The sequence below is a fragment of the Dipodomys merriami genome, unplaced genomic scaffold (assembly GCF_024711535.1).
Source record: "Dipodomys merriami isolate MVZ:Mamm:240054 unplaced genomic scaffold, mDipMer1.0.p SCAF_44, whole genome shotgun sequence".
NCBI classification, from domain to species: Eukaryota; Metazoa; Chordata; class Mammalia; order Rodentia; family Heteromyidae; genus Dipodomys; species Dipodomys merriami.
In genome coordinates, this window is record NW_027206002.1 from 2,856,469 (window position 1) to 2,882,507 (window position 26,039).

The 26,039-nt window shown below is 41.8% G+C and overlaps 1 protein-coding gene across 1 annotated transcript in view; it reads left to right on the forward strand.

Moving 5' to 3' along the window:
- The first annotated feature begins 870 nt into the window (after positions 1 to 870).
- The window catches only part of Sec24a (SEC24 homolog A, COPII coat complex component), a 65,635-nt gene continuing 40,466 nt past the window's right edge, over positions 871 to 26,039 (forward strand). The window contains exons 1-7 of the mRNA XM_069993783.1: positions 871 to 1,082; positions 13,013 to 13,483; positions 17,701 to 17,868; positions 20,823 to 20,900; positions 21,427 to 21,587; positions 21,837 to 22,009; positions 23,924 to 24,026. Of these exons, the coding sequence (XP_069849884.1) occupies positions 986 to 1,082; positions 13,013 to 13,483; positions 17,701 to 17,868; positions 20,823 to 20,900; positions 21,427 to 21,587; positions 21,837 to 22,009; positions 23,924 to 24,026 (1,251 nt within the window). The 5' untranslated portion in view covers positions 871 to 985. The remainder of the gene's footprint in view (positions 1,083 to 13,012; positions 13,484 to 17,700; positions 17,869 to 20,822; positions 20,901 to 21,426; positions 21,588 to 21,836; positions 22,010 to 23,923; positions 24,027 to 26,039) is intronic.

Here is a 26,039-nt window from a genome sequence, read left to right on the forward strand (position 1 = left end):
GGTGGTGGTGGTGGTGATGGGTGAAGCTTGAATTAAGGTTGGTGCTCTACCACTTGAGCCCCAGCTCCACATCTGGCATTGTGTTTGGTTAACTGGAGCTGAGAGTCTCACAGAGTTCTTCGGCTGGTTTCAGGCCAGGTCTCAGGCTCCAGAGTAGCTAGGATGGCAAGTCTGCGGCTCGGAACTTGGGGTAAACATGTTTAAAAATTCCCTTTACACTTGGCAGCTGGAATAGGAGGATGAAATGTGCAATGAATCCGTGCGAGACCACGTTACACTCCCACCCCGTCAGCCGCATCATCTCCACTCAGGACGACAGGTGATCCTCGCAGACCGGGAAGAAGACCGGCTGGGTCCGTCTGGCCGCACGGCTCTCCCCGCCACCCCCCCCCCCCTCCGCCCGCCAGGTGACATCCAGGCCGGCGGGGATTTCCGTAGGGGTGACACACGCCACTTCCGGCCAGAGATGGGAATCAGTGACGTGGCGGGCGGAGTCCGTGCACTGTCCTCGGGGCCCCGGGACGCCGGGACTCGTCAGGTGGCCTCGGGGGTCAGCCCCGCCAAGAGACAAGAACACCGAGCAGAGTGGGAAGCCGGAGCCGGAAGTGCCACGTGTCCCGTCTGCGCCTGCGCGGCGGACGGCTGACAGGCACTTCCGGTCAGGGCCTTCCCCCCTCCTCTCCGGGCTTTGGCTGCCGCCTCCCCAGCCTGGCGTTCGCGGCCCCACCAGCTCGACTTTCTAACCTCAGCTCCCAGGCCAGGCTGTGGCCGGCGGGGACGGGCTGGTGGGGGAGAGCGGGGCGCCATGCTTCGGGCTTGATGCGCCGCCCTCGTCTCCCGTCTTAAAGTCTTCAGCGCCATTCCCTCCCCGTGCCGCCCCGGACTCCTCGGTTTTTCCGCCGCGTCTTTCAGCCCTCCGCCGGGCGCCTTGGTCGACCCCGACCAGTCCCGCTTCTCACCCAGGTGACCCCCCCCCCCCGTCGTCATGTCCCACCCGGGGGTACCGGTCTCCGGAGGCCCTCCAACCGGCCTGCAGGCCCAGAATGGGGCCCCCTCGGCCTCGGGGTCTCCCTACGCCAACGGTGAGTGCTGCGCGGGGCCGAGGATCCGGGGAGCCGCCTGGGCCTGGGTGACTTCCCAGCCAGGCCAGGGCCCGGTGGGGCCCGGTACTCGGAGCCCCCGAGATTAGTGTCTTATATTGAAGGATCCATCCAGCGTGCAGTTAATGAGCACCTGCTGTATGCAACTGCCCGGGACTAGGGCATAAAACATGGGTCGGTTTGGTAGATTCCCAGGATCACTGGTAGGCGAGGATCCTAAAAGTCTGAACCTTTCCCCCCCCCCCCCCCCCCACAACGCGCCATCGGGGGAGAGTAGGGTTTGAGGACTGATCTTGTTCTGCTGCCTGGCCATGGGTGGGGGGTAGCAGACATGAATGAATGACTCTTGGCTTTGGGTAGATTCATCTTGTAGCCTCGACTCATCTAACCCAGGACCTTTGCAGAACAGGTTCCCCACATCACCTTCGGCCACTGATTGCAGTTTTTCAGCAGTGAAGAACCAACTAGACGGGAGGATCTCCTGTTTGTTTTCTCAAGGCCTTTTAAATCGCTAGGGACATGGTTATTCGGCTCAAGCCCTCGGAAGCTCTGAGGAGTTGTACATGTGGCACTGTAATTTGTCATTCGGTGTGAGATCGTCTTGTAATTTTATACCTCTTCTAGGATTCCTTTAATCGCCCTACATTGTGATTTGTTCAGCTTGTTTTGATTATTGTAATAGAGAAAAAGACACATTTTCTGCCAACAGCTCGCCTACTTACCAGTTTATCTGCATATTTTTGGTTTATCTAAACTAGTAGAGTGATACTGAAGTGCACTTAATGCATCCATTGGAATCTAAAATTACGGCAAAGTTGGAAAAAAATAGTTGACTAAAATTTCTAGCTTACATTGTTTTTAGAGAAGACTACTGTTTTCTTTACAAAGAGGGCTCTTTGCAGGACTTCAAAAAATGTCTATGCGAAGGCAGCTATGTGGGCAGATGCCAGAATAAGTGGAGGATAGACACTGAAACATCATTGATTCGAATCAGTTCTTTCTCTCAAGTTTATAGTAACATGTGAACTACATTTCAAAATTCTGCGATATTTAGGAATATTCACCCTGGGGTTTAAATCATTTTAAGAAAAATTAAGCAAGATGTCATAAAACCATGGGTTTTTCTTCTAAATTACATTTTTACATGCATTGTAAATGGCAGATCCTGCAGAGTATTCCGAGTCCAGAGCTCTGACCGTTACACCATGGGGCAATTTGCTGCAAATGCATTTCTAAGTTTTATGGAAGTGTAGCTGTTATGATTTTGAAATACTGAAGGAATTTAACCACAGGATGGGAGATGTTGTCACATTGTTGATTTGATGGGAACCAAGAAACATTTGTTGCATAGCCTCTAAATCCTGTCCTTCTGAATATGAAAGAATAAAAAAGCACAATGGGGCTGGGAAGGTGGCTCAATGGTAGAGTGCTTGCCTTGCATGCATGAGGCCCTGGGTTCTATTCCTCAGTGCCACATAAGCAGAAAAAGCCAGAAGTGGCGCTGTGGCTCAAATGGCAAAGTGCTAGCAGGTCCAGAGATCAGACCCCACGACCAATCAAAAAAGAAAGAAACAAAGAGAGCGAGACAGAGCAAGAGCGAGCTCACAAGCACACCATGTATATAGACTACTCAGAGCCTATGTAACTGGTAGTTGAAGTTCAGGGAGATAGTAGCTGGGAAAATGTGGCCAGTTGAGATAGGGAGTGAAATCACAGGACTGTAGATGTAAACCTCTTGTTTTATGTATTTTTGCTAGTTGTACAAAGAGGTTTCAATTCAACAAGGCAAATTACAGGTACAATGCATCTTGATCAGTGTCATCCCTTCCATCAATCTTTCCATCTTTCCCAGTCTCATCCATATCCTCAAGTTAATAAAGCCCTTTTGAAGATAGAATTTTAATCTTTCTATTAGCTCCATTTCTAAGATAAAACAACAACAGATATTTCAGTGAGTGGCAAATGTCCTTTGTTGGGTTATTGTTTTGTTTACCCCACTAGCAATATAGAGTAGAGATGTGGGAGAGTGTGGGAGAGAGGAGGTCTACTTTGAAAGCAAAAATCACTGCTAAATATACTGTTGAACACCTTTTTTTTTTTGTCCGTAGTGGGGCCTGGGTGCTGTCTCTCAGCTCTTCAGCTCAAGGCTAGCGCTCTACCACTTGAGCCACAGTGCCACTTCAACTTTTTCTGCTTATGTGATGCTGGGGAATCGAACTCAGGGCCTTATGCATGCAAGGCAAGCACTCTACCACTGAGCCACCTTCCCAGCCCTGTTGAACACTCATAAAGTTTAGATTTAATGTAGCTCGTCCAGGTTAGTTATATCTTCAGATTTTCAAAGGTTATAGTTATATCTTCAGATTTTCAAAGGTTATAATCAAAAGACTTACAGTGAGTGTTTCCATTCTTTTCCTATAACTTTTTTTTAATGTTGTATGCTGTGTGTTTTGGGGTTTTTTTGTTTTCGTTTGCTTTAGTGTTGGTACTGGGACTTGAACTCAGGGCCTGGGCATTGTCACTTAACTGGAGATAAGAGTCTCACAGAAGCCGGGGGCCGGTGGCTCACACCTGTAATCCTACCTACTCAGGAGGCTGAGATCTAGGGATTGCGGTTCAAAGCCAGCCTGGGTAAGAAAGTCTGTGAGACTCTTATCTCCAATAAACCACTAGAAAACCAGAATTGGCGCTGTGGCTCAAGTGGTAGAGTGCTAGCCTTGAGCTGAAGAGCACAGGGACAATGCCCAAGCCCAGAGTTCAAGCCCCATGACCTACCAAAATAAAAAAAGAAAGTCTCACGGACTTGCCTGCTAGGGCTGGTGTCAAACTATGATCCTCAGATTTCACACTTTTGAGTAGCTAGGATTGCAGGTGAGAGCCACCTGGGCACAAATATATGATATCTTTTTATTAATTAGAACTCCTCAAACACCCAAGACATTTTGCTCAGTGATTGATTGATTGTTACATTACATGAAATGTAGAGGTTGTCCAGACAGATTTTTTTCCCCTTTTTTTTTTTTTGTCGGTCATGGGGCTTGAACTCTGGGCCTGGGCGCTGTCCCTCAGCTCTTCAGCTCAAGGCTAGCGCTCTACCACTTGAGCTACAGCGCCACTTCTGGTTTTCTGGTGGTTTATTGGAGATAGGAGTCTCACAGTCTCTCCTGCCCGGGCTGGCTTTGAACCGCGATCCTCAGATCTCAGCCTCCTTAGTAGCTAGGATTACAGGCATGAGCCACCAGCGCCTGGCTTTTCCCCAAGTTTTTCTGTATGTATTTCCTTTGCAAAAAAAAAAAAAAAAAAGGATAATGAGATTGTAAGTCTAAAGTAACAAATCTTAATCTGATTATCATGTAATAAGGTTAAAGGCAAATGATAACTCCCATTTCATAGCTTTTTTTTTTTTTTTACTAGTTGGTTAAACTTGCCAATGCAATTAGAAACTCGTTTTATTATCATTAAGGTTTTGTAATGTTTATGTAATATTTACTTTTTTATACATAGGATTAATGGAGTAAGAAAGATACTCTCTTCCTTTCTTTCCCACTATATTGTAATTTTATAAAATAGTAGATGACTTCGTCTGGATTGTAAGCTCTATGATGTCAAGAATGTCTGCTTTTGTCTAGTATCCATTCACTCTTCAGCTCTTCAGCATATTTTAGGAGTCACCAGTTGTGTTGAGCAAAAAGTTTCTACTGTAAATTTTTTATGACTGAGTTCATGTATTATTCACAGAGAGATTAGAGCTTGCTTTGAACCATTACCCTCTCTTCTTTTGGCGGTAGTGGGTTTGAGCTCAGAGCTTTGCACTCAGGTCCTCTACCATCTGAGTCACACCCTTAGCCCTTTTTGCTTTAGTTATTTTTCTAATAAGGTCTTCAGGTTTTTTTTTTTTTTTTTTGCCAGAACCAGCCTCAGACTATATTCTTGTGTCTATATCTCCTTCAGTTATGATTGCAGGCATGTAACAATACACCAAGCCCCCAGCTTTTTTTTGAGAGGAGGTAGAATTCTGTGGATTTTCTGTACAACATCATTAGCCAAACTGTTAGAATGTGTGTGTGTTTTTTAGAGGATAGGGTCATCAATGGACCTATTAGACTTATTTTAAATATCTTTTAGAAGTAATAAGTTGTAGATCTTTTGGGTAGACTGATATAAATTATGCTGATTAATGTATTTAAATTGAAAGTCTTTAGTCATTCAACAAACGAGCTCTGAATAAAAATGACATGTTGCCTCTAAATGATGATTATGGCTAAGTTCCACTTAGTGTCTTCAGTATGGGCTATAACTCTGGGTTCCCATGATATTATTTGCATACTTCTATTAGAAGGTATCACATTGCATGCAATAGCCATTTAGTTTCTTGTTTGTATTTGCTTGTAAACTGGGAATTCCTGAAAGACAAAAATAGTAGCAATAAAAGCTAAAATTTATTGAATGCATTATCTCATTTAATCTTTAGAACAGCCCTTTAAAAGATAAGGACTGATTTTTTTCCTTTGTATTACTCCTGGGGCTTGAAGTCTGGGTCTGGGCTCTGTCCTTAAGGTTGTTGTTGTTTTTTGTTTGTTTGTTTATTTGCACAAAGCTAATGCTGTACCACTTTGGCCACATCTCCACTTTCAGCTTTTTTGGTATTTAACTGGGGATAAGAGTCTTAAGAACTTTATTGCCCTGGCTGACTTCAAACCTCCAGCCTCAGATTTCAGAAGTCCTGCCTGAGCTTGGTTCAAACTGCTAGCCTCTGTCTCAGGCACCTGACTAGTGAGGATTATAGGCATGAGCCCCTGTACTGGCTCAAGAAGGATATTTTGATTGATAAGGAAACGAGTTTTTAAGTAACTAGCTCAAGGCCACACAGGTATTAAATTGTGGATCCAGGACTTAAATCCAGGCAGACTTAACTGCTGTTAGCATCGATCCCAGGACCCAGTCAGTGCTTGAGGGAAGGATCAGAACCTTATTTTTGGCTTTTTTTTCCCCCCTAGTCCTGGGGCTTGAACTCAGAGCCTGGGCACTGTCCCTGAGTTTCTTTTGCTCAAGGTTGGCACTTTAAGCCATAGTGCCACTTCTGGCTTTTTCTGTTTGTGCGGTACTGAGGAATTGAACCCAGGGCTTCATGCATGTTAGACAAGCACTCTACCACTAAACCACATTCCCAGCCTTTTTGGCTTCTTTATGTTGTAGATACCTGTAATTTCAGCCAATATTTGTTGACAGTTTTCAGAGCTGCCACCTTGGGTTCAAATTAATGCATGAACTGATTATAATTTTTGTTAGTGCTTAGTCCTTTTGTTAGCACGTCTGTCAAGATTTGAGGCCAGCTCAGGTAGGAAAACCTGTGAGACTCTCTTACCTCCAGTTAACCTCCGAAAGTAGAGGTGTGACACAAGTGTTAGAGTGTTCACCTTGAGAGCAAAACTAAGGGAGAGTATGAGGCCCCGAGTTCAAGCATCAGTACTGACACAAACACTATAAAAAAAGATGGAGATGGATCGTCAGATGAAGGATGCACATGGCGAGGTGTGGGGAGGGAGAACGGCTCAGAATCTCCATATGTTCTCCAACCTGAAAGCTTATTATATTTCCGAAATGCAGAGAGTGGGTCTAACTAAATACGAGTGAGTGTGACTGCTTGTAAGGTAGAGCCTTCTTAGGTCAGTTGATATGGTTCCTGGTTGCTTTAGGAGAGGGGATTATCCAAATTGAATTCTTCTATGCAGATAAAAGATTTTAGCCTTCTCAAATAATTTTTAAAGATGGCCAGGAGTCCTCCTGACTACATATCCCTTTCATCTGTTTTATGGATCACCTATACTTACATATTTTTCTACCTTTGGTAACATATAGCCTACTTTTGGCTTCGCCTTTCGCAAAAGTGCCTCTTTAGCAAGTAGCTATGATAAAATCACAAATCCCAAACCAAAACTAGCAATACTAGTCTATGAGGCAACTTATTTGTATCCAAATGACTCAAAGTATGCTATTGCATAAGACACTTGAGTTCAAGCCCAGCACAGCAAAAAAAAGCTACTAAATCATTTATGTTTTCACTTATTTAAACAAATCTTAATTCCCACTGCTTATAATCCAGCATTCTAGCCTGTATTACTTCTGTAGGTTTCTTCTAATGTCTAATCTCTCCTCCAGTCCTCAAGCGGTCTCTTAGGCTATGAGAACCCTTAAACTCAAATCCATACTCTTTTTTGACAGTACTGGAGTTGGGACCCAAGGCTATTCATGTGCTCTATTATTGAACTACATACCAAGCCCAGCCCAAGTGGATATAGTTGAACTCAGGGCCTTTGCTTGCTAGGTAGGCTCTCTGCCACTTGAGCCACATCCCCAGCCACCAGGTGTACACTTGTGAAGAAGGGTAATTCTAAATTCCTGCTCTACTTCAGACAGTTAACACTTTGGTCATGTCACACAGAGCTTTTCTCAGAATGTCCCTTCCATGACCACAGGAACTGTACAGATTGTTCCTTTTAGGAGGAATATTTTCTGCCTTTAGTCTAGCCTGAATGCTGCTTCCTCATTGCTCTCAGTGTCCTGTTGTTGCCTTGTTACTTGTTTTCCCATCTAGACCGAGCCACCTGAGTGCAGGGATACGGTTGACCTGAATCACCTTGTGCCCTAAGAATGCTCTAGGTTCACCCCTTGGAGTAAATTGAACAAGTAGGCTGAATAGAGGACTGTTGTCCTGTCCTGTTCCAGGCTTTCCCCTCTCTTCCCTGCAGGTAAGGGTTGAACCCTAGGTCTCACAAATACTAGGAAAGCACTACTATCACTGCACCACACCTCTAGATTCCAGGGGCTGCTTTAACAGATGACAGACTAGAAGAATATTTTTTTTTAATTGGAGAGAGATTTTTAAATTTTTAATTAGTATACATTATCTATACATGGGGGATTTCACTGTGACCTTTCAATGCTTATATACAATGTATTCCAATCAGACTGCTCTCCATTGCTTTCCTTACCTCCTCTCCCCTTCCTAATACAGATTTTCATACTTGCCAACAGTCTGTTCTCACCGTATCCATTCTCTTCAATCTTTGTTAGCCCAATCCCCTCTTGCTAGTACCTACCTCTCCTACAGAGCCTGTTCTTGTTCCTCTCCCCATCTGCTATTGATTGACAGCTTTCATTGAGGCTTTTTTTGTTATTTTCTTATATAATTGTAGTGTATTTCAGAATTACCCACCCTCTGTCTTTTCCCTTTTTTCTTCTCTCCTCCTCCTACAGTTCCTTATGTTTTATGTTTGCTGATATATATGATTATGTATACAGACATGTATACATATGTTCATATGCAAATAGGTATATCTTTTCGGTTTAGTCTCCACAAATGAACAAAAACTTACAATAGCTTATTTTTTGAGCTTGGACTCTGTCACTCAGTATGCTGTCCTTCAGTTCCATCTATTTTCCTGTATATAATAGACATGATTTTATTTATTTATTTATTTATTTATTTTTGCCAGTAGTGAGGCTTGAACTTAGGGCCTGGGCACTGTCCCTGAGTTTCTTTGTGCTCAACCTAGCATTCTACCACTTGAATCACAGCCCCACTTCTGGCTTTCTGAGTAATTTATTGAAAATAAGTCTCTCAGACTTTCTTGCCCAGGCTGGTTTCAAGCCATGATCCTCAGATGTCTGCCTCTTGAGTAGCTAGGCTTACAGGAGTCAGGAGCCACCAGCACCTGACTCTTTATTTTTTTCTTTATGGTTGTATAATATTCCATAGTGTACACTCACACACACACACACACTCACACACACACACACACACACACACACACACACACACATCCATTCATCTGTTGTTGGGCACCAAATGATTGGCTTTTGTCAGTAGTGCTGCAATAAACATAGGTATGCAAATGTCTTTCTGGTATATTGATTTATTCTCCTTTGGATATATGCCTAATAGTATTATGGCAAGATCAGAAGAAAGGTCCATTTATAGTTTTTTGAGAAACCACCTACTGATTTCCATAGTGGTTATGCTAGTTTATATTCCCACTGATAGTGAAGATTAGAAATGAAATTATTTATTTTAGCCAGGCACCAGTGGCTCATGCCTGTAATTCTAGCTACTCAGGAGGCTGAGGTCTGAGAATTGTGGTTCAAAGCCAGCCCAGACAGAAAAGTCCTTGTGAGATGCTTCTCTCCAATTAACTTCTGAAAACACAGAAGTGGCACTATGGCTCAAGTGGTAGAGCGCTAAGCCTTGAGCACAGAGAGGCTCAGGAACAGTGCCCAGGCCCTGAGTCCAAGCCCTACAACCAACAACAACAACAACAAAATTATTTTACTTACTACAGCATTATCACTATGCATGGCATTGTTCAGGACACAAATATATGTTTCACAAAAATCTCATTCTCACTTGTATGAGATTTCCTGTTGCTGCTGTACTGAATACAGCAACTTGGTGACTTAAACCAGCAAGTGTTGTTGGCCTGTAATTGTGGAGATCAGAAGCCTGACATAGGTCTCACTGGGCTAAAATTAAGTTGTCTTCAGGGCTGTGATGTTTGCTGGATCCTCTGGCAGCGAATCTGTTTTCTTGCCTTTCCATGACCTTCTGGAAGCTACCTGCCCATATTTTTGGCTAATGGCCTCTCCCATCTTCACAGCCAGCAGTGGCTTTTTTGATGTCACATAGTATCACTATGAGCCCACTCTTCTGCCTCTCGTTCAGCCCTTGAGGTTGTACTGGGCACATCCTGATAACCTCATTTCAAGGTCAGTTGATTAGCAACTTAAATTCTACCTGCAGCCTTAACCTTTGTCATAGTCCAACATGATTCTAGGGGTTGAGACATAGGCACTTTATTTCAAATTAGGCAAAAATTCTATAATGTTGATAAAATCCCTGTTCCTGGGCCTGGGAATGTGGCTTAGAGTGCTTGCCTAGCATGCATGAAGCCCTGGGTTCAATTCCCCAGTACCACATAAACAGAAAAAGCCGGAAGTGTCATTTTGGCTCAAGTGGTAGAGCGCTAGCCTTGATCACAGAGGGGCTCAAGGACAATGCCCAGGCCCCGAGTTCAAGCTCCAGGACTGGCAAAAAAAAAAAAAAAAAATCCCTGTTCCCATTTGGTAGATAAGGGAACAGAACTATAGAAGTTAAATATCTTGGTGTTGGAGCTTAATCCCAGGGCCTTTAAGCATATTAAACATGCATTCTCTTTTTTTGCATTTTCTTTTTGTTATTGTTGTGTTGGAATCAGACCAGATTTCAACTGAGTTGAGATTTCAACCCCTTGTATATTTTGACTACAATAACTTTCACTTAGAAGTGTGAAAGGGTGGTGTGGAGAGACACATCACAGGGGCCAGTTGTAAGCACTATTTTTGAATTTCCTAGACCTCTACTTACATTTAAAAATTGAGCCATCCATGGAATAATAATTAAATACATGTGCTTTAGAAATGTCTACCCTGGCCGGGTGCTGGTGTAATCTGTAATCCTAGCTACTCAGAAGGCTGAGATCTGAAGACTGTGTGTGGCTCAAAGCTAGCCTGGGCAAGAAAGTCTGTAAGTCTCTTATCTCCAATTAACCATCAGAAATCTGGAAGTAGAGCTGTGTCTTAAGTTGTAGAGTGCCAATTTTGAGTTAAAACAACGACAACTAACAGAGGGAAGTGGAGCTGTGGCTCCAATGATAGAGTACTAGATTTGAGCAAAAAAACTAAGGGATAGGCCAGACCCTCAGTTCAAGACCCAAACAAGCCTGAAAGACTCTTTATCTGCAAAACACTGGAGGTAGAAGATGTGGCTCTAGTGATAGCGCACCTGCCTTAAGCAAAAAAAATAAAGTACAAACACAGCAAAGTAAATAAATAAATAATAGTACTATATTTTAATGCTTCAGGGAAGATCAGGGTATAGAATCTCATTATATCCCCTGATCTTCATTCTTTTCTCACTGTGCCCTTGCCAACTATTTTCCCTTCATGACAATTTAATAAGTGAGGACAGGCTAATGCTATTTTGTGGAAAGATTATTTAATTTGTTCTTTGCAGGTTTGTGTGTGTGTGTTTCCTTCCTTCCTTCCTTCCTTCCTTCCTTCCTTCCTTCCTTCCTTCCTTCCTTCCTTCCTTCCTTCCTTCCTTCCTTCCTTCCTTTCTTTCTTTCTTTCTTTCTTTCTTTCTTTCTTTCTTTCTTTCTTTCTTATGGGGCTCAAACTCAGAGCCTAGGTGCTGTCCCTGAGCTTTTTCTCTCAAGGCTAGTGCTCGACCACTTTGAGCCACAGTGCTACTTCCATAATTTTCTATTTTAAGGTGTTTTTTATTATCGCATATTAGTTTTATGCGAGGTGTTTTATTGTGCCATTTTTGTGTGTGCATATCATGTTTCCCATCAAATTGAACCCCTGGGTCACTCTCCCTTACTTCTTCCCATCTTCTTAAAATAATTTCAACAAGTTTCACTGTTGTATTTTCATAATGCTTATCAAGTTCTTTGACATATTAGCACTCTCTGTTCACCCTCCCCCTTCTACTGATACCTGCCCCAATAGAGCCTGTTTTACTTTTTTCTATTGATCATTTAGTGTATATTAGTTGTGCCAGGAGGTTTTACCATTTTGTTTTGTACATGCATGTATTTTAATCATAATAACCTCCTCTTTCTTTCATCTTTCTTTCCCCATGTCCCTAAAACCTGTTGTTCAACAGGATGCCTATATTATTTTGCAGAGCAATTATGTATGTATTAGGTAGGGGTGTGTGTGTGTGTGTGTGTGTGTGTGTGTGTGTGTGTGTGTGCGTGCGTGCGTGCGTGCGTGCGTGCGTGCGTGCGTGCGTGCGTGCGTGCGTGCGTGCGTGCGCGTGCGTGCGTGTGTGTGTGTGTGTGTGTGACCTCCCATAATGCCACCTTTTATACAAATGCTTATGGATGTTTGTGAAAGGAATGGGTTATGCCAATGACTTGGGTTGCATGGGCTGAGGGGACTGAGTTCATAACTTGGCCATAGGAAATAGTGCTGCAGTGCACATGAGTGTGTCCCAGTATCTCCATTGTATGTTGACTTCAAATATTATATATAGATGCCCAGGAATGGTATAGTTTCATCCTAAGTAACTGAGATTACAGGGTAGAGATTTGTATGTATGTGTGCCAGTCCTGGGGCTTGAACTTAGGGTCTGGATTCTGTCCCTGAACTTTTGTGTTCAAGACTAATGCTTTACTACTTGAACTACATCTCTACTTCAAGATTTTTGCTGGTTAATTGTAGATAAGAATTTCACAGGAAGTGACGCTGTGGCTCAAGTGGTAGAGTTCTAGCCTTGAGCACAAGAAGCTCAGGGACAGTACACAGGCCCTGAGTTCAAGCCCCAGAACTGTCAAAAAAAAAATCACTTTCTGGGCTAGGAAGGTGGCTCAGTGGTAGAGTACTTGCCTTTCATGCATGAAGTCCTGTGTTTGATTCCTCAGCACAACATAAACAGGAAAAACAGGAAGTGGCGCTGTGTTTCAAGTGGTAGAGTGCTAGCCTTGAGCTGAAGAGCTGAGGGACAGAGCTCAGGCCCAGAGTTGAAATTCCATGACTGAAAAAAAAAAAAAAAGTTTCAGAGACTTGCCTGCTCTGGCTGGCTTTGAACTTCCATCCTCAAATTTCAGCCTTCTGTGTATCTAGGATTATAGGTGTAAGTCACTGGAGCCTGGCTTTGTTTGCTTAGTCTTTATTTGAATTATATATGTCTTTTAATTTCTGAGGGAGGAAGAACCATATACTTTATTTATTTTTTCTTTCTTTCTTTTCTGTGCTGCTGATCAAACCCAGGGCCTTGTGGATGAGTCGAATGCTCAGCCCCTACGGTATTTTTTTTTTTTTAAGTATTGCTATTTGTTTGCAAGACTAATTTTTCTTTCTCTTTTTGGAAGGTCCTGTCCAAAATGCACTGATGTCTTCACACATGTCAGTGAGCCAAGGATATAATTCCCAGCTTCCAGGATCCTATCCTCATCTAATACCAGCAAAGACTTCAAGTCCATTGTCTGGACAGTCTAATTATGGTGGTTCTCAGGGATCTGGGCAGACTTTCAATAGACCACCTGTGGCTTTGAATCCAGTGACACCTTCACTACATAGTGGTCCTGTTCCCCGAATGCCACTCCCTAATTCTCAGAACCCAGCTGCTGCACCAATGCCTTCTGGTAATTTTCTTCCTGGAGCTAATCCACCACCACCACCACCTTCGAATTGGCAATATAACTATCCATCCACAGGATCACAGACAAACCACTGTCCTCCTGGGGCCCAGCCAACTGTATCTGGGAATACAAATTTAACAACAAATCATCCGTATGTATCTTCTGGAGATTCCTCACATCAAAACAGCTTCATAAAATCAGGTACTGTTTTTCTAGGAATATTTAAAATGTAGAGATGAGAAACTTTTGCTTGTTTAGGGATTTGAAGTAATATTTGAAACCTTAAGACCATATGGAAAATTATTGGTTGTTTTTTTGTTTGTTTGTTTCTTTGTTTTGTCTGTCAGGGAGCTTGAACTCAGGGTCTGAGTGCTGTCCCTGAGTTCTTTTGCTCAAGGCAAGGCTTCTACCACTTTGAGCCACAGCTTTACTTCCAGTTTTCTGGTGGTTAATTGGAGTTGAGAGTCTTACAGACTTTCCTGCCCAGGCTAGCTTTGAACCATGATTTTCAGGTCCCAGCCTCCTGAGAAGCTAGGATTATAGGTGTGAGCCACCAGTACACAGTGAAAATTACTGGTTTTAAAAAACATTCTTTTTTTGTTTGTTTGTTTTTTTGGTCCGGTCATGGGGCCTGAACTCTGGTCCTGGGCACTGTCCCTCAGCTCTTCAGCTCAAGGCTAGCGCTCTACACTTGAGCCACAGCACCACTTCCAGCTTTTTTCTTATGTGGTGCTGAGGAATCGAACCCAGGGCCTCAGGCATGCAAGGCAAGCGCTCTACCACTGAGCCACCTTCCCAGCCCCTTAAAAAACATTCTGAAATAAATTACTTCTCATGCTTTTAATCTATCTCAAAAATTAGTTCATAAATTGTTCTTTTTTTTTCCTTTGAAGGTATCTTTTGTTTTTCCTTTCCTCTCTCTCCTCCCACCTTCTTCTTTGTCTCCCTTTCTTTTTCCTTCTTTCCCATCTCCTCTCTGGTACTTGAGCTAGACTCAAACTCCTGGGATCAGGCAATCTTCCTCCTACCTTAAGCTCCTTATGAATTGAGTGTGTGTGTGTGTGTGTGTGTGTGTGTGTGTGTGTGTGTGTGTGTGTGTGTGTGTGTGTGTGTGTGTGTGTATGTGTGTGTGTGTGTGTGTGTGTGTGTGTACATGCATGTGATATTTTGATCATTTTGTTTTCTTCTCTTTTTCTTAGGTATTTTTGTGTTGGTTCTGGGTTTGAACTCAGGGTTTGGGAAACTGTCCTGGAACTTTTTGCTCAAGTTTGTACTCTGCCCCTTGAACCACAGATCCACTTCCAGCTTCTTGTGGTGCTTCATTGGAGTTAAAAGTCTCATGGACGTTTCTGCCTAGGCTGGCTTTAAACCAAGTTCCTCAGATCTCAGCCTGCTGAATAGCTAGAGGCTACAGGCTCACTAGCATGAACCCCCAGTACCTAATTATTTTTTAAGACAGTGTCTTGCTGTGGCCTCAAACTTCCAATCCTGAGTGCTGGGATTCTAGCTGTACACATTATACCCAGCTTCTTTTTATTTTTATTATTCTCATCATTTTCTTTTTTGGGGGGTACTGGTGCTTGAACTCAGGCCCTTCAGTTTGCCAAACAGATATTCTACTACTGAACCACACCTCCAGTCCCTTCATTTTATTTTACTAAATTTAGTATTTGATAAAAAAGAGTACTAGAGGTTTGTACATGATTAAAGTACATATGTGTGTATGTGTAGATGTTATGGTGAGATTTCTTTTTTTCTTTCTTTTTTTTGTTGTTCGTGGAGCTGAGATTTCTTACTATATAAGAGTGCTAGGATCTGAGTTCAAGCCCCAAGACAGGTCTCCCGCCCCCACCCCCAAAAATCCCCTTCCTATACAACAACAACAAAAAGAAAAACACTGAGTTTCTAGTCTTCATCTGAAATTTTTCTAAGCTTATTTCCTATTAGCTACTTTACAATGATTAGCTTTAGCAATCTGAGAAGGCTGAGTCTAAAGCTGTACCTATTAGTTTCATGCCTGTAATTCTAGCAACTTACTCATGAGGCTGAGATCTAAAGATCACAGTTAAAAGCCAGCCTGAGCCAGGCGCTGGTGGCTCACGCCTGTAATTCTAGTTACTTAGGAGGCTGAGATCTGAGGACCTCGGTTCAAAGCCAGCCCGTGCAGGAAAGACCTTGAGACTCCTATCTCCAATAAACCACCAGAAAACCAGAAGTGGCCCTGTGGCTCAAGTGATAGAGCACTTGCCTTGAGCTGAAGAGTTCAGGGACAACGGCCAGGCCCAGAGTTCAAGCCCCACGACCAACAACAACAACAACAACAACAAAAAAAAAGAAACCAGCCTGAACAGGAAAGTCTGTAAGACTGTTATCTACAATTAACCACAGAAAAAGCCGGCAGTTGCCCTGTAGCTCAAGTGGTGGAGTGCTAGCCTTGAGCAAAAGGAGCTCAGGAACACTGTCTAGGCCCAGATTTCAAGCCTCAGGACCAGGGAAAAAAAAGAAATCAGAGGAGGAAGTAAATGAATGGAAAGAAGAATGGTACACAAATACTGTCGTAATGCTCAGTGTACTTATGTGGAAAATGGAACCAGGTAACATGAGGGGATGAATGGTTTGGATAGATGTAGAAGAGGAAAAAAGATTTTTAAAAAATCAACTTGAATTTGGCCAAAGTGTATTATATGATGCTTAGAAATTTCACAGTGAAACCCCTTTGTCTAACTAATGTATGCTATTAAAAAATTAGAGCTGGGTGCTGGTGGCTCACTGTTGTAATCCTAGCTACTCAGGAGGCTGAGATCTGAGGATCATGGTTCAAAACTATCCCTGGAAGGAAAGTACATGAGACTCTGATCTCCAGTTAACCACCAGAAAACTGGAAGTGGTGCTATGGCTCAAAGTGGTAGAGTTCTAGCCTTGAATGAAAAAACTCAAGGATAGTACTCAGCCCCATGTCCAAAAAAACAGAATTAGTCAACTTAATACTTGCCTACCATGTATGAGACTGTGGAACAATCCTAAGCACTAACAAAATCCAACTTAAAAAACAATTTCTGTTATATGAAATATGGCATATTCTGAATTTAAAGGTATTACCCTAAAATTATAAAAAAAAAATCTCTTAAGCTCCCTTACATTTTGTTAAACATTAAATTGTTAATCTTTGCAGCCAGATGTATCATATATCTGGCCTTGGTAATGCTGAGTTGGTAGTGTACCTTGCCCCTTTGTTCCTTTGACTCGTCTGTATTTCATAGATATGTAGGGGTTCTTTTTTTCTTTTCCTTCCTTCCTTTCTTTCCTTTTCTTTCTTTTTGCCAGTCCTGGAGCTTGAACTTAGGGCCTGAGCACTGTCCTTGAGCCTCTCTGTATTCAAGGCTAGCGCTTTACCACTTAAGCCACAGTGCTACTTCCAGCTTTTTCTGTTTATGTGGTACTGAGGAATCAAATCCAGGGCTTCATGCATACTAGGCAAGCACTCTACTGCTAAGCCACATCCCCAGACCAGGTTTTATTTTTTGATAAGAAAATTACATGGCCATAACCTGTCTTCCTTTTTGCCAACAAGACACTTACAAGCATAATTAATAAAGATTTTTCAATTGGTTATTGGAGAGTCTAACAATATCCTGGAGCTTGAGTTCAGATCCTGGACACTCTCCCTGAGCTTTTTTTGCTCAAGGCTGGCACTGTACCACTTGAGCTACATCTCCACTTCCAGCTTTTTGGTGGTTAATTGGAGATAAGAGTCTCCTGGACTTTCCTGCCCAGGTTATCTTCAAACCACAATCCTTAGATTAGATCTCAGCCTCCAGAATACAAAGGATTACAGACTTGAGTTACTGGCACCAGTGCCCATCTATCTATCTACTATCTATCTTGGTCTTGGGGCTTGAATTCCGGGACTGGGCACTGCCCCTGAGCTCTTTTGCTCAAGGCTAGTGCTCTAGCACTTTTTTTTTTTGCCAGTCCTGGGTCTTGAACGAACTCAGGACCTTGCACTGTCCCTGAGCTGCTTTTTGCTCAAGTGTAGTGCTCCAGCACTTGAGGCACAGTGCCATTTCTGGCTTTTTCTGTCTATGCGGTGCTGAGGAATCGAACCCAGGGACTCATGAATGCTCATTCAATCACTGAGCCACGTTCCCAGCCCTTGCTCTAGCTCTTTGGGTTTTCTTGTGGTTAATTAGAGATAAGAGTCTCATAGACTTGCCTTCCCAGGCTGACTTTGAACTGCAATCCTCAAATCTCAAATCTTTGAATAACTAGGATTACAGGAATGAGCTACCAGTGCCTAGCTCCATTTATTTCTTAGTTTTTTAAATTTCCATTAGCACTGGGAATTGAACTCAGGTCCTTAAGCCTGCTGTGCCTGTTTTCTGTTACTTGAGTCATTCTATAGCCCTGTGTTTCCATAGGTTCTGCACTTCCCTCAAGGAACCCACCTCTACCTACCCCTTTTCAACCTGGAGCTCCTCCTGGCCCCCCTCCAGCTGGTGGACCCCCAGTCAGGGCCGCAACACCTCAGAAACTATCACATACAGCCTCACCCCAGCCTTTGTTTCATTCAGCTGTAAACCAAGAAGGTAAGTAAATCAAAAAAGAAAATCTGTTCCTAAAGTTTTAATTTTTAACACAAGGGTGAATTTTTCCTGAATCCAGTGTTTTAGAATCATACCTTTTCTAGAAGCAACCTCTGTCTCCCTTCTTGTCTCATACATACTCTGTTTCAGGACTTTACAGCAGCTATAATTCATTTATGATCCATAGGGCTTATCCTCAGGATTTAATCAACTTTACATCTAGAATATTTGAAAAGAAATTTCATTTATACTAGACATGAACAGACTTTTTTCTTAACAGTCTAACAGATATTTATATAGCATTTATGTTGTATATTATAAGTTATAAGGAGAATATTTAAGAACATAGGGCAATATGTGTGACACCATGTCATAGAAGGCACCTGAGCTTCTGCAGAGTTCGGTATCCTTGGGGTTCCTGGAACATAAGGACAGGAAGGGATGACTGAATGTCACCTGCAAGTTAATTTTAGATTCTCCTCTGTTGGATAGTTTGCAAATAAGGTTTTGTATACTTACATTTTACTTTAAGCATTATTAGTTTTGGTGATTTAATAAAACTATGTACTTACCCCCATATCGGGTCTGGTTTTCCAGTTTTTCTTGGAGGATAGATTGTGTGTTTATGAGATACTAGAGTTTGAACTCTGAGCTTCTTAATTGCTGCTCTATCACATAAGCCATACTTCGGGCTCCACTTTTTTTGGTGGTTAATTTGGAGATGTAGTCTGGCAGAGTTGTCTGCCCAGGAGCTGGTCTTGAACTTCAGTCTCCAGACCTTAGCCTATTGAATGGCTAAGATTATAGGCATAAATCACTGTCACCAGGTTCTACATTCTTCTTTTTAAAAAAATTAATGTATATTAATTATATATACTTATGATATGCAGTGTAAAAACTTGAAACATGTATATTCATCTCATCAGGGTAATTAGCCTATTACCACTTCAACACTTATCATTTGTGTACAGAACATTCAAAAGCATCTTTTCTGGAAATTTTGAAATACAGTGAATTATTTTTAATTATAGTCACCCTTTTGTTTTATAGAGCCATAGAACTTAGTTCTTCTATTTAACTGTTGTGTTATGCTCATTAGGCAACCTCTACCTCCCTTGCTGTCTAACACATATTCTCTGATAGGGCTGCTCTTTTTTTTTTTTTTTTTGTCTGTCATAGGGCTTGAACTCCTCAGCTCAAGGCAAGTGCTCTATCACTTGAGCCATAGTACCACTTCTGTTTGTCTGAGTGGTTTATTAGAGATAAGAGTCTCGTGGACTTTCCTGCCCGGGCTGGTTTTGGTTTTGAACTCGGATCCTCAGATCTCAGCCTCCTGAGTAGCTAGGATTACAGGCTGAGCCACTGATGGACAGGGCTACTTTTTTTTTTTTGAATTCTTTTTTTATTATAAACGTATTTTTTATAGTGAAAATACTGTACAGAGGGGTTACAATTACATGGGCAAGATAATGAGTATATTTCTTATCAAGCATTGTAGCCTCCTCCTTTGTTTCCCCTTCCCATCCGTTCGAATCCTCCTCCCCGCCCGCACCAGAGTGGACATGGCTACTCTTTACTTTCATGAGATCAATCTTGTTAGCTTCCCTATATGAGTTCATATATGTTCTCACATGTGGTCTTTATTGTTCTGGGTCTGATGGGTTTTTTTGGTTGTTGTTTTTGTCGGTCATGGGATTTGAACGCTGGACCTGGGCGCTGTCCCTCAGCTCTTCAGCTCAAGGCTAGTGCTCTACCACTTGAGGCACAGCACCCACTTCCGGCTTTTTCTGTTTATGCGGTGCTAAGGAATGGAACCCAGGGCCTCATGCATGCAAGGCAAGCACTCTACCACTGAGCCACCTTTCCAGCCCCATGATGTATTTCAGTTAACAAAATTTCTTCAGGCTTGTTCCTGTTGGTATAAATGACAGGATTTTATCTTTTTTCTTTATTTTTTTAATGACTGAGTAGTATTTCACTGTGGTCACTTAAATTGTTGACAGACACTTAAGTTGATTCTGTATCTTGGCTCTTATATGTGTAACTGCTACACAGGGGAGTGCCAACATCTCTTTGACATAAATTTTGTTATTTCTTTTTAGTTTTCTGAGGAACTTAAATAAACTTCCATAATGGCTAGAATAGTTTACATTTTCATCAACTGTGTAAAAAAAAGAGTTACACTTTTTCCACATCCTTGTCAACATTTTTTGTTGTTGTTGTTGGTTGTGGGGCTTGAACTCTGGGTCTGGGCTCTGTTTCAGCTAAGGCCAGTGCTCTACTACTTGAGCCATTCCGGTTTTCTGGTGGTTAAATGGAAATCAGAGTCTCGTGGATGTTCCTGCCTGGGCTGGCTTTGAACCACATCTTCAGATCTTAGCCTCCTGAGTAGCTAGGATTACAGGTGTGAGCCATTGGTGCCAGGCTGACATTTTTTGTGTGTATGTTTTTGATAATACCCATTCTAACTGAAATGAGATGATATTGTAATCTTTTTCATTTATCGCATTGTGGTTTTGATTTGTATTCCCTGATGATGAGTGATGCTAAGGATTTTATACATAGATGTTGGCAATTTGTATGTCTTTTCAGAAATTGAAGTTTCCGTCATTTGTCCATGAACATTTAACATTTCTATGTAGAATGTACTTTAAACTGTTTGTTTGAAAATAATAATAAAATTTTAGTGCTGGGCCCTGGTGGCTCATGTTTGTAATCCTAGTTACTTAGGGAGGTTGAAATCTGATAATCAAGGATTGAAGCCAGCCCAGGCAGGAATGTCTATGAGCCTCCAGCTCTAATAAAACAGCAAAAAGTCAGACAGTACCCAGACCCTGAATTCAAGCCTCGTTACAGTACACCCACACACCCCCCCCCCACACACACACGGAGATATTAATTAGTTCATGTCTTAGAGCAATTATTCTAATGTAAACCTTAATGGACTTCCTTCTTAGGTATTACATCAAATGCCAATAACGGATCGATGGTGGTCCACAGTAATTATGATGAAATTGAAGGAGGTGGCTTCTTGGGTGAGATGCTATGGAAGTTTTTTCATCTTTTTTTTTTTCTGATTATAGAAATAATATTTGCTCATTATAGGAAACCAGAGGAAACTTCATCATTTTGTTATGTAGACTCACCTATCATTATCATGTTTTACTTCTTTTCATTATTTTTCCTTCCTTTCAGAATTGGGATCATGGTTTTTTTTTAATTATGATATGACTATTAAGCCAGTCCGATAAGCTGAATGTACAGGATATTTTCATTAAAGTTGTTTTAAATTAAAATTTAGCCTGTATACAAAACTTACCATATACAGGAAAGTAAATTATGCCAAACTTATTTTTTTTACTTATAGCTGTACTCTTAGATTAACTAGATTTTAATCATAGCTATTATTGTGTTCATAAAATTTGTCTTCATTTTGCCAAATTGATTGATAAAAGTAAGGTAAATTAATCTAGAGGAACTCTAAGTTATAATTACATAATTTAATGGATCTTTGTGTTGATTTAAAGTATTGTAGAATATAAAATAGAACCTCATTTCTAGCAACATCACAGCTCACTAATAAGAACCCCAAAATGAGCCGAAGTGTTGGGTATGCCTACCCCTCCCTACCACCTGGTTACCAGAACACAACGCCGCCTAGTGGGACTGGAATGCCACCCTCATCCTTGAATTACCCAAGTGGCCCCCAGGCCTTTACTCAGGTAAGCTTTTTTTTAAAGCCTATTTTCTATTTTTAGGTGTAAGCAAAATATACAATGAGTAAAGTTTTAGGACTATATGTAGAACACTTATAACTAATTACTGTAATAGTGAATATTTAATAAAGCCTTTGTACTTCCACAAGATTGGTCAGATAATCTAGTTTACAGTTTTTTTCTTATGTAGAGAGACTTGAAGTTTGTACACATTTTAAATGGTTACTTACTTTGAAATAATGTGTCTATTTGTAGACTCCCTTAGGTGCTAATCATTTAAGTGCAAGCATGAGTGGATTAAGTCTACATCCAGAGGGTCTAAGAGTCATCAATCTTCTTCAAGAGCGAAACATGCTTCCCTCAACACCTTTGAAGCCTCCCGTTCCAAATTTGCATGAAGATATCCAGAAACTCAACTGTAACCCAGAGTAAGGCTTCATACATTATTATACATGATATTATGCAAGTTCTGAATTTTTTTAGTTTTTTAAATTAGTTTCGGGTGTTTGAATAAGCTGTACATGTAATTTATGGAAAGAAGCCTTGAATAAAATTTGGAGGGTTCTAAATTAAGAAATAGGAGCCAGGTGCTGATGGGCCTGTACTCCTAGCTACTCAGGAAGCTGAGGGCAGGAAAATCCACAAGACTCTTATTTCCAATTAACTACCAAAAAGTGAGAAGTAGGCTGTGGCTTAAGTGGTAGAGCACTAGCCTAAGCATACTTAGACCTTAAATTCCAGTCTCAGAATGAGCACGTGTGTTCTTTCTCTCCCCTCTCCCTCTCTTTTCCCCCCTCCCCCTCCTCCTCCCCCTTCCTCCTTCTCCCCTCTCCCCTCTTCCCTCTCCTCTCTCCTCTCCTCTCTCTCTCATGAAATAGGAAGCTGGGTGCCAGTGGCTCACACCTATAATCCTAGCTACTCAGGAGGCTGAGTAGCTTGCCTGTCCAGCCCAGGCAAGAATGTTTGTGAGACTCCAATAAACTACTTAGGAAAAAACAAAGTGGTACTGTGGCTCAAGAGCACTAGCCTTGAGCAAAAGAAGCTCAGGGACAGGCCCAGGCCCAGAGTTCAACCCTAGGGACAAAATAAATAAATAAATAAATAGGGCCAGGTGTGGTAGTCCTAATCCCAGCATTTGGAAGGTAAAAGCAATAAGACAAAGCTTCACTCCAGTGTAAATTACTTAATGAGTTCCTATCTCAAAAAACAAATACAAAAATAAAGAAGAAATAGCATGATAACATTTGATCCAATTGATGCTCACATCAGCTCTACATTATATAGTACAAGAATCTAAGTCTACATAATTCTTTTTTTTTTTTTTTTTTTTTTTGCTTGTCATGGGGCTTGAACTCAGGTCCTGGGAGCTGTCCCTGAGCCTCTTTGTGCTCAAGGCTAGCACTCTGCCACTTGAGCCACAGTGCCACTTCTGGTTTTTGAGTGGTTAATTGGAGATAAGAGTCTCATGGGGATTTTTCTGCTTGGGCTGGCTCCAAACCTTGATCTTCAAATCTTAGCCCTCTGAGTAGCTAGGATTACAGCTATGAACCACTAACATCCCACTCTATATAATTCTTTTTTTTGCTCCATTCTTAAGTTAACTTCATTACAGACAAAATTATAATATTATTTATTTATTAGGTTTTGTTATGTAACCCAGGTTGATCCCAAGATCACTCCTGGCTCAGCTTCCTGAGTACTAACATTAACAGGTGTGCACCAACGTGCCCAGCAACTTAAAACATTTTAATGGGATACCATATCAAACATGCAAAAATAAAACTAAACAAAAAAAGGGAGGAGGGTTGAAGGCGTGGCTGTGGTTGTAAAGTTCCAGCCAATGAGTGCAAGCAGGTGTCAAATCCTGAGTCTGAGTCCCAGTCTCCAGACATATACACATACCACACACACAAAAAAGAATATCAGAGAGGCTATTAAGTACTTTATGTGTAATCTGATGTAAAATTAAAGTGTATCTTTTAAGTCCTTATTATTAATGGTAAATACCATTTGTCTACTTAACGATTATTATTTAACTAGCTGGGCGCAGGTGGCTCACACCTGTAGTCCTAGCAAGGGGGGAGTTGAGATCTATGGATCATGGTTCAAAGCCAGCCTGGTCAGGAAAGTCTGTGAAACTCCTATCTCCAATAAACTACTCAGAAAAAGCCAGAAGTGGCACTATGGCTTAAGTGGTAGAACATTAGCACAAAGGGGCTCAGGGACAGCACCCAGGCCCTGAGCTCAAGCCCCCAGAACCAGCAAAAAAAAAAAAAAAAAAAAAAAAGATGATTACTTAGCTAAAATAGGAGCAACTGACCCTTTTTTTTTTTTCTTTAAAGGTTATTTCGATGCACACTGACGAGCATTCCTCAGACTCAGGCCTTACTGAATAAAGCCAAACTTCCTTTGGGGCTATTGCTTCATCCTTTCAAAGATCTAGTGGTATGTTTCTAGTGAGAGTCAATATTTCTTAGGAAATCATCTGCAACAATTTGAGAGTTGTATATTAAATTTATCTGAGCTGTCTTTTAACTTGACCACAGACAGATTAAAAAAAAAAAAAGGTTTACATTAGGGCACGAAGGGCTCAGGCCTGTAATCCTAGCTACTCAGGAAGCTGAGATTTGAGGATCATGTTTGAAGCCAACTGGGGCAAGAAAGACAGTGAGATGAACTACCAAAATAAACTACAAAAGAAGCCAAAGGTCAGCTGGGTGCCAGTGGCTCACGCCTGTAATCTTAGCTACTCAGGAGGCTGAGATCTGAGGGCTGTGGTTCAAAGCCAGCCCAAGAAGGAAAGCCTGTGAGACTCTTATCTCTAGTTAACCAGCAGAAAACTGGAAGAGGCACTGTGGCTCAAGGGGTAGAGTGCTGGCCTTGGGCTGACGAGCTGGCCTTGGGCTGATGAGCTCAGCAACAGAGCCCAGGCCCAGAATTCAAGCCCCATGACCAAAAAAAAAAAAAAAAAAAAGCCAGAAGTGGAGTAGCCTTGAACAAAAAAAGCTTAGGAACAGCATAGAGTCCAGAGTTCAAGCCCTAGGATTGGCGTTAAAAAAAAAAAGTAGGATTGCATAGGAACACGATAGACAGAGAAGAAAACCTATGATGTCTGTGAAGGCCCTAGTACTCTTTGTGCCACCTTAGTATCTTGTGATACCAATGTTGTAAATTTATTGTGAGGAAAGAACGTGTTCTAACATCAGGAACAATGATGATTTCAAAGGCAATGGTTAGAAATAAAGTTGAACTTTAAGCAGTTTTTGTAGGCTTCTATGTGTGTTAGAGCAAAAGTAGCTATAAGTTTAGGACATGAAAATAAAGCTGCCATAAAGGTAGATTTGAATATCTTGTGTCAATAAAGGCTGTGCTGAGAAAAAGTTTAATAAATTAAGATAAACTTTAGCTGGCACTCATGCCTGTAATCCCAGCTACTCAGAAGGCTGAGATCTGAGGATCATGGTTCAAACCTAGCCCAAACAGAAAATCCATGAGACTCTGACCTCCAGTTAACTGCCAAAAGGCTGGAAATGGAGCTTTGGCTCAAAGTGATAGAGTGCTATCTTTGAGCACAAATGCTCAGAGAAAGTAGCCAGGCCCTGAATTCAAGACTAGCCCCCCTTCCCCCAAAAATATATAAACTGTAAGTGCTATTTAACTTTGTAACTAATTTCATGAGAACTAAATATGCCTGTTAATCAAAACCTTTATAATAGGAACTAGAGGTGTGGTTCAAGTGATAAGCGTGCCAGCCTTGAGCAAAAAAGCCAAGCAACAGTTTGAGGTCCTAAATTTAAGCCCCAGTAATGGTACATACATCCAAAGGGGAAAAAAACTTTATAGTATTTATCCTTCTTTTAGAATGTTGTCTAACCTCTTTTGGGAGGATGAGACAGGAGGATCACATGAGTCCAAGAGTTGTGAGACTAGCCTGAGCCACATAGTTCCTTTTTTCGTTTCCCATCTTCTTCCTTGTAAACATTTTCTTGATTTTACAATGTATTTACTAAGAACATAAATACTTTTTAAAAAAGGTAAATCTAGCCGGGCGCTGGTGGCTCACGCCTGTAATCCTAGCTACTCAGGAGGCTGAGATCTGAGGATCGCGGTTCAAAGCCAGCCCGGGCAGGAGAGACCGTGAGACTCCTATCTCCAATAAACCACCAGAAAACCGGAAGTGGCGCTGTAGCTCAAGTGGTAGAGCGCTCGCCTTGAGCTGAAGAGCTGAGGGACAGCGCCCAGGCCCAGAGTTCAAGCCCCACGGCCGACAAAAAAAAAAAAAAAAAAAAAAAAAAAAGGTAAATCTTCCTTAGGTGTAGTGGCACATGCCTGTACTCCCAACTGCTTGAGAGGTTGGGGTTCAGGAGGATCGCCATTAGAAGCTAGCCTAGGCAACAAGTTAGCAAGACCTCAACCAGAACAGTTCAGCATAGTAGCATACCTTTGTCATCCCACTTA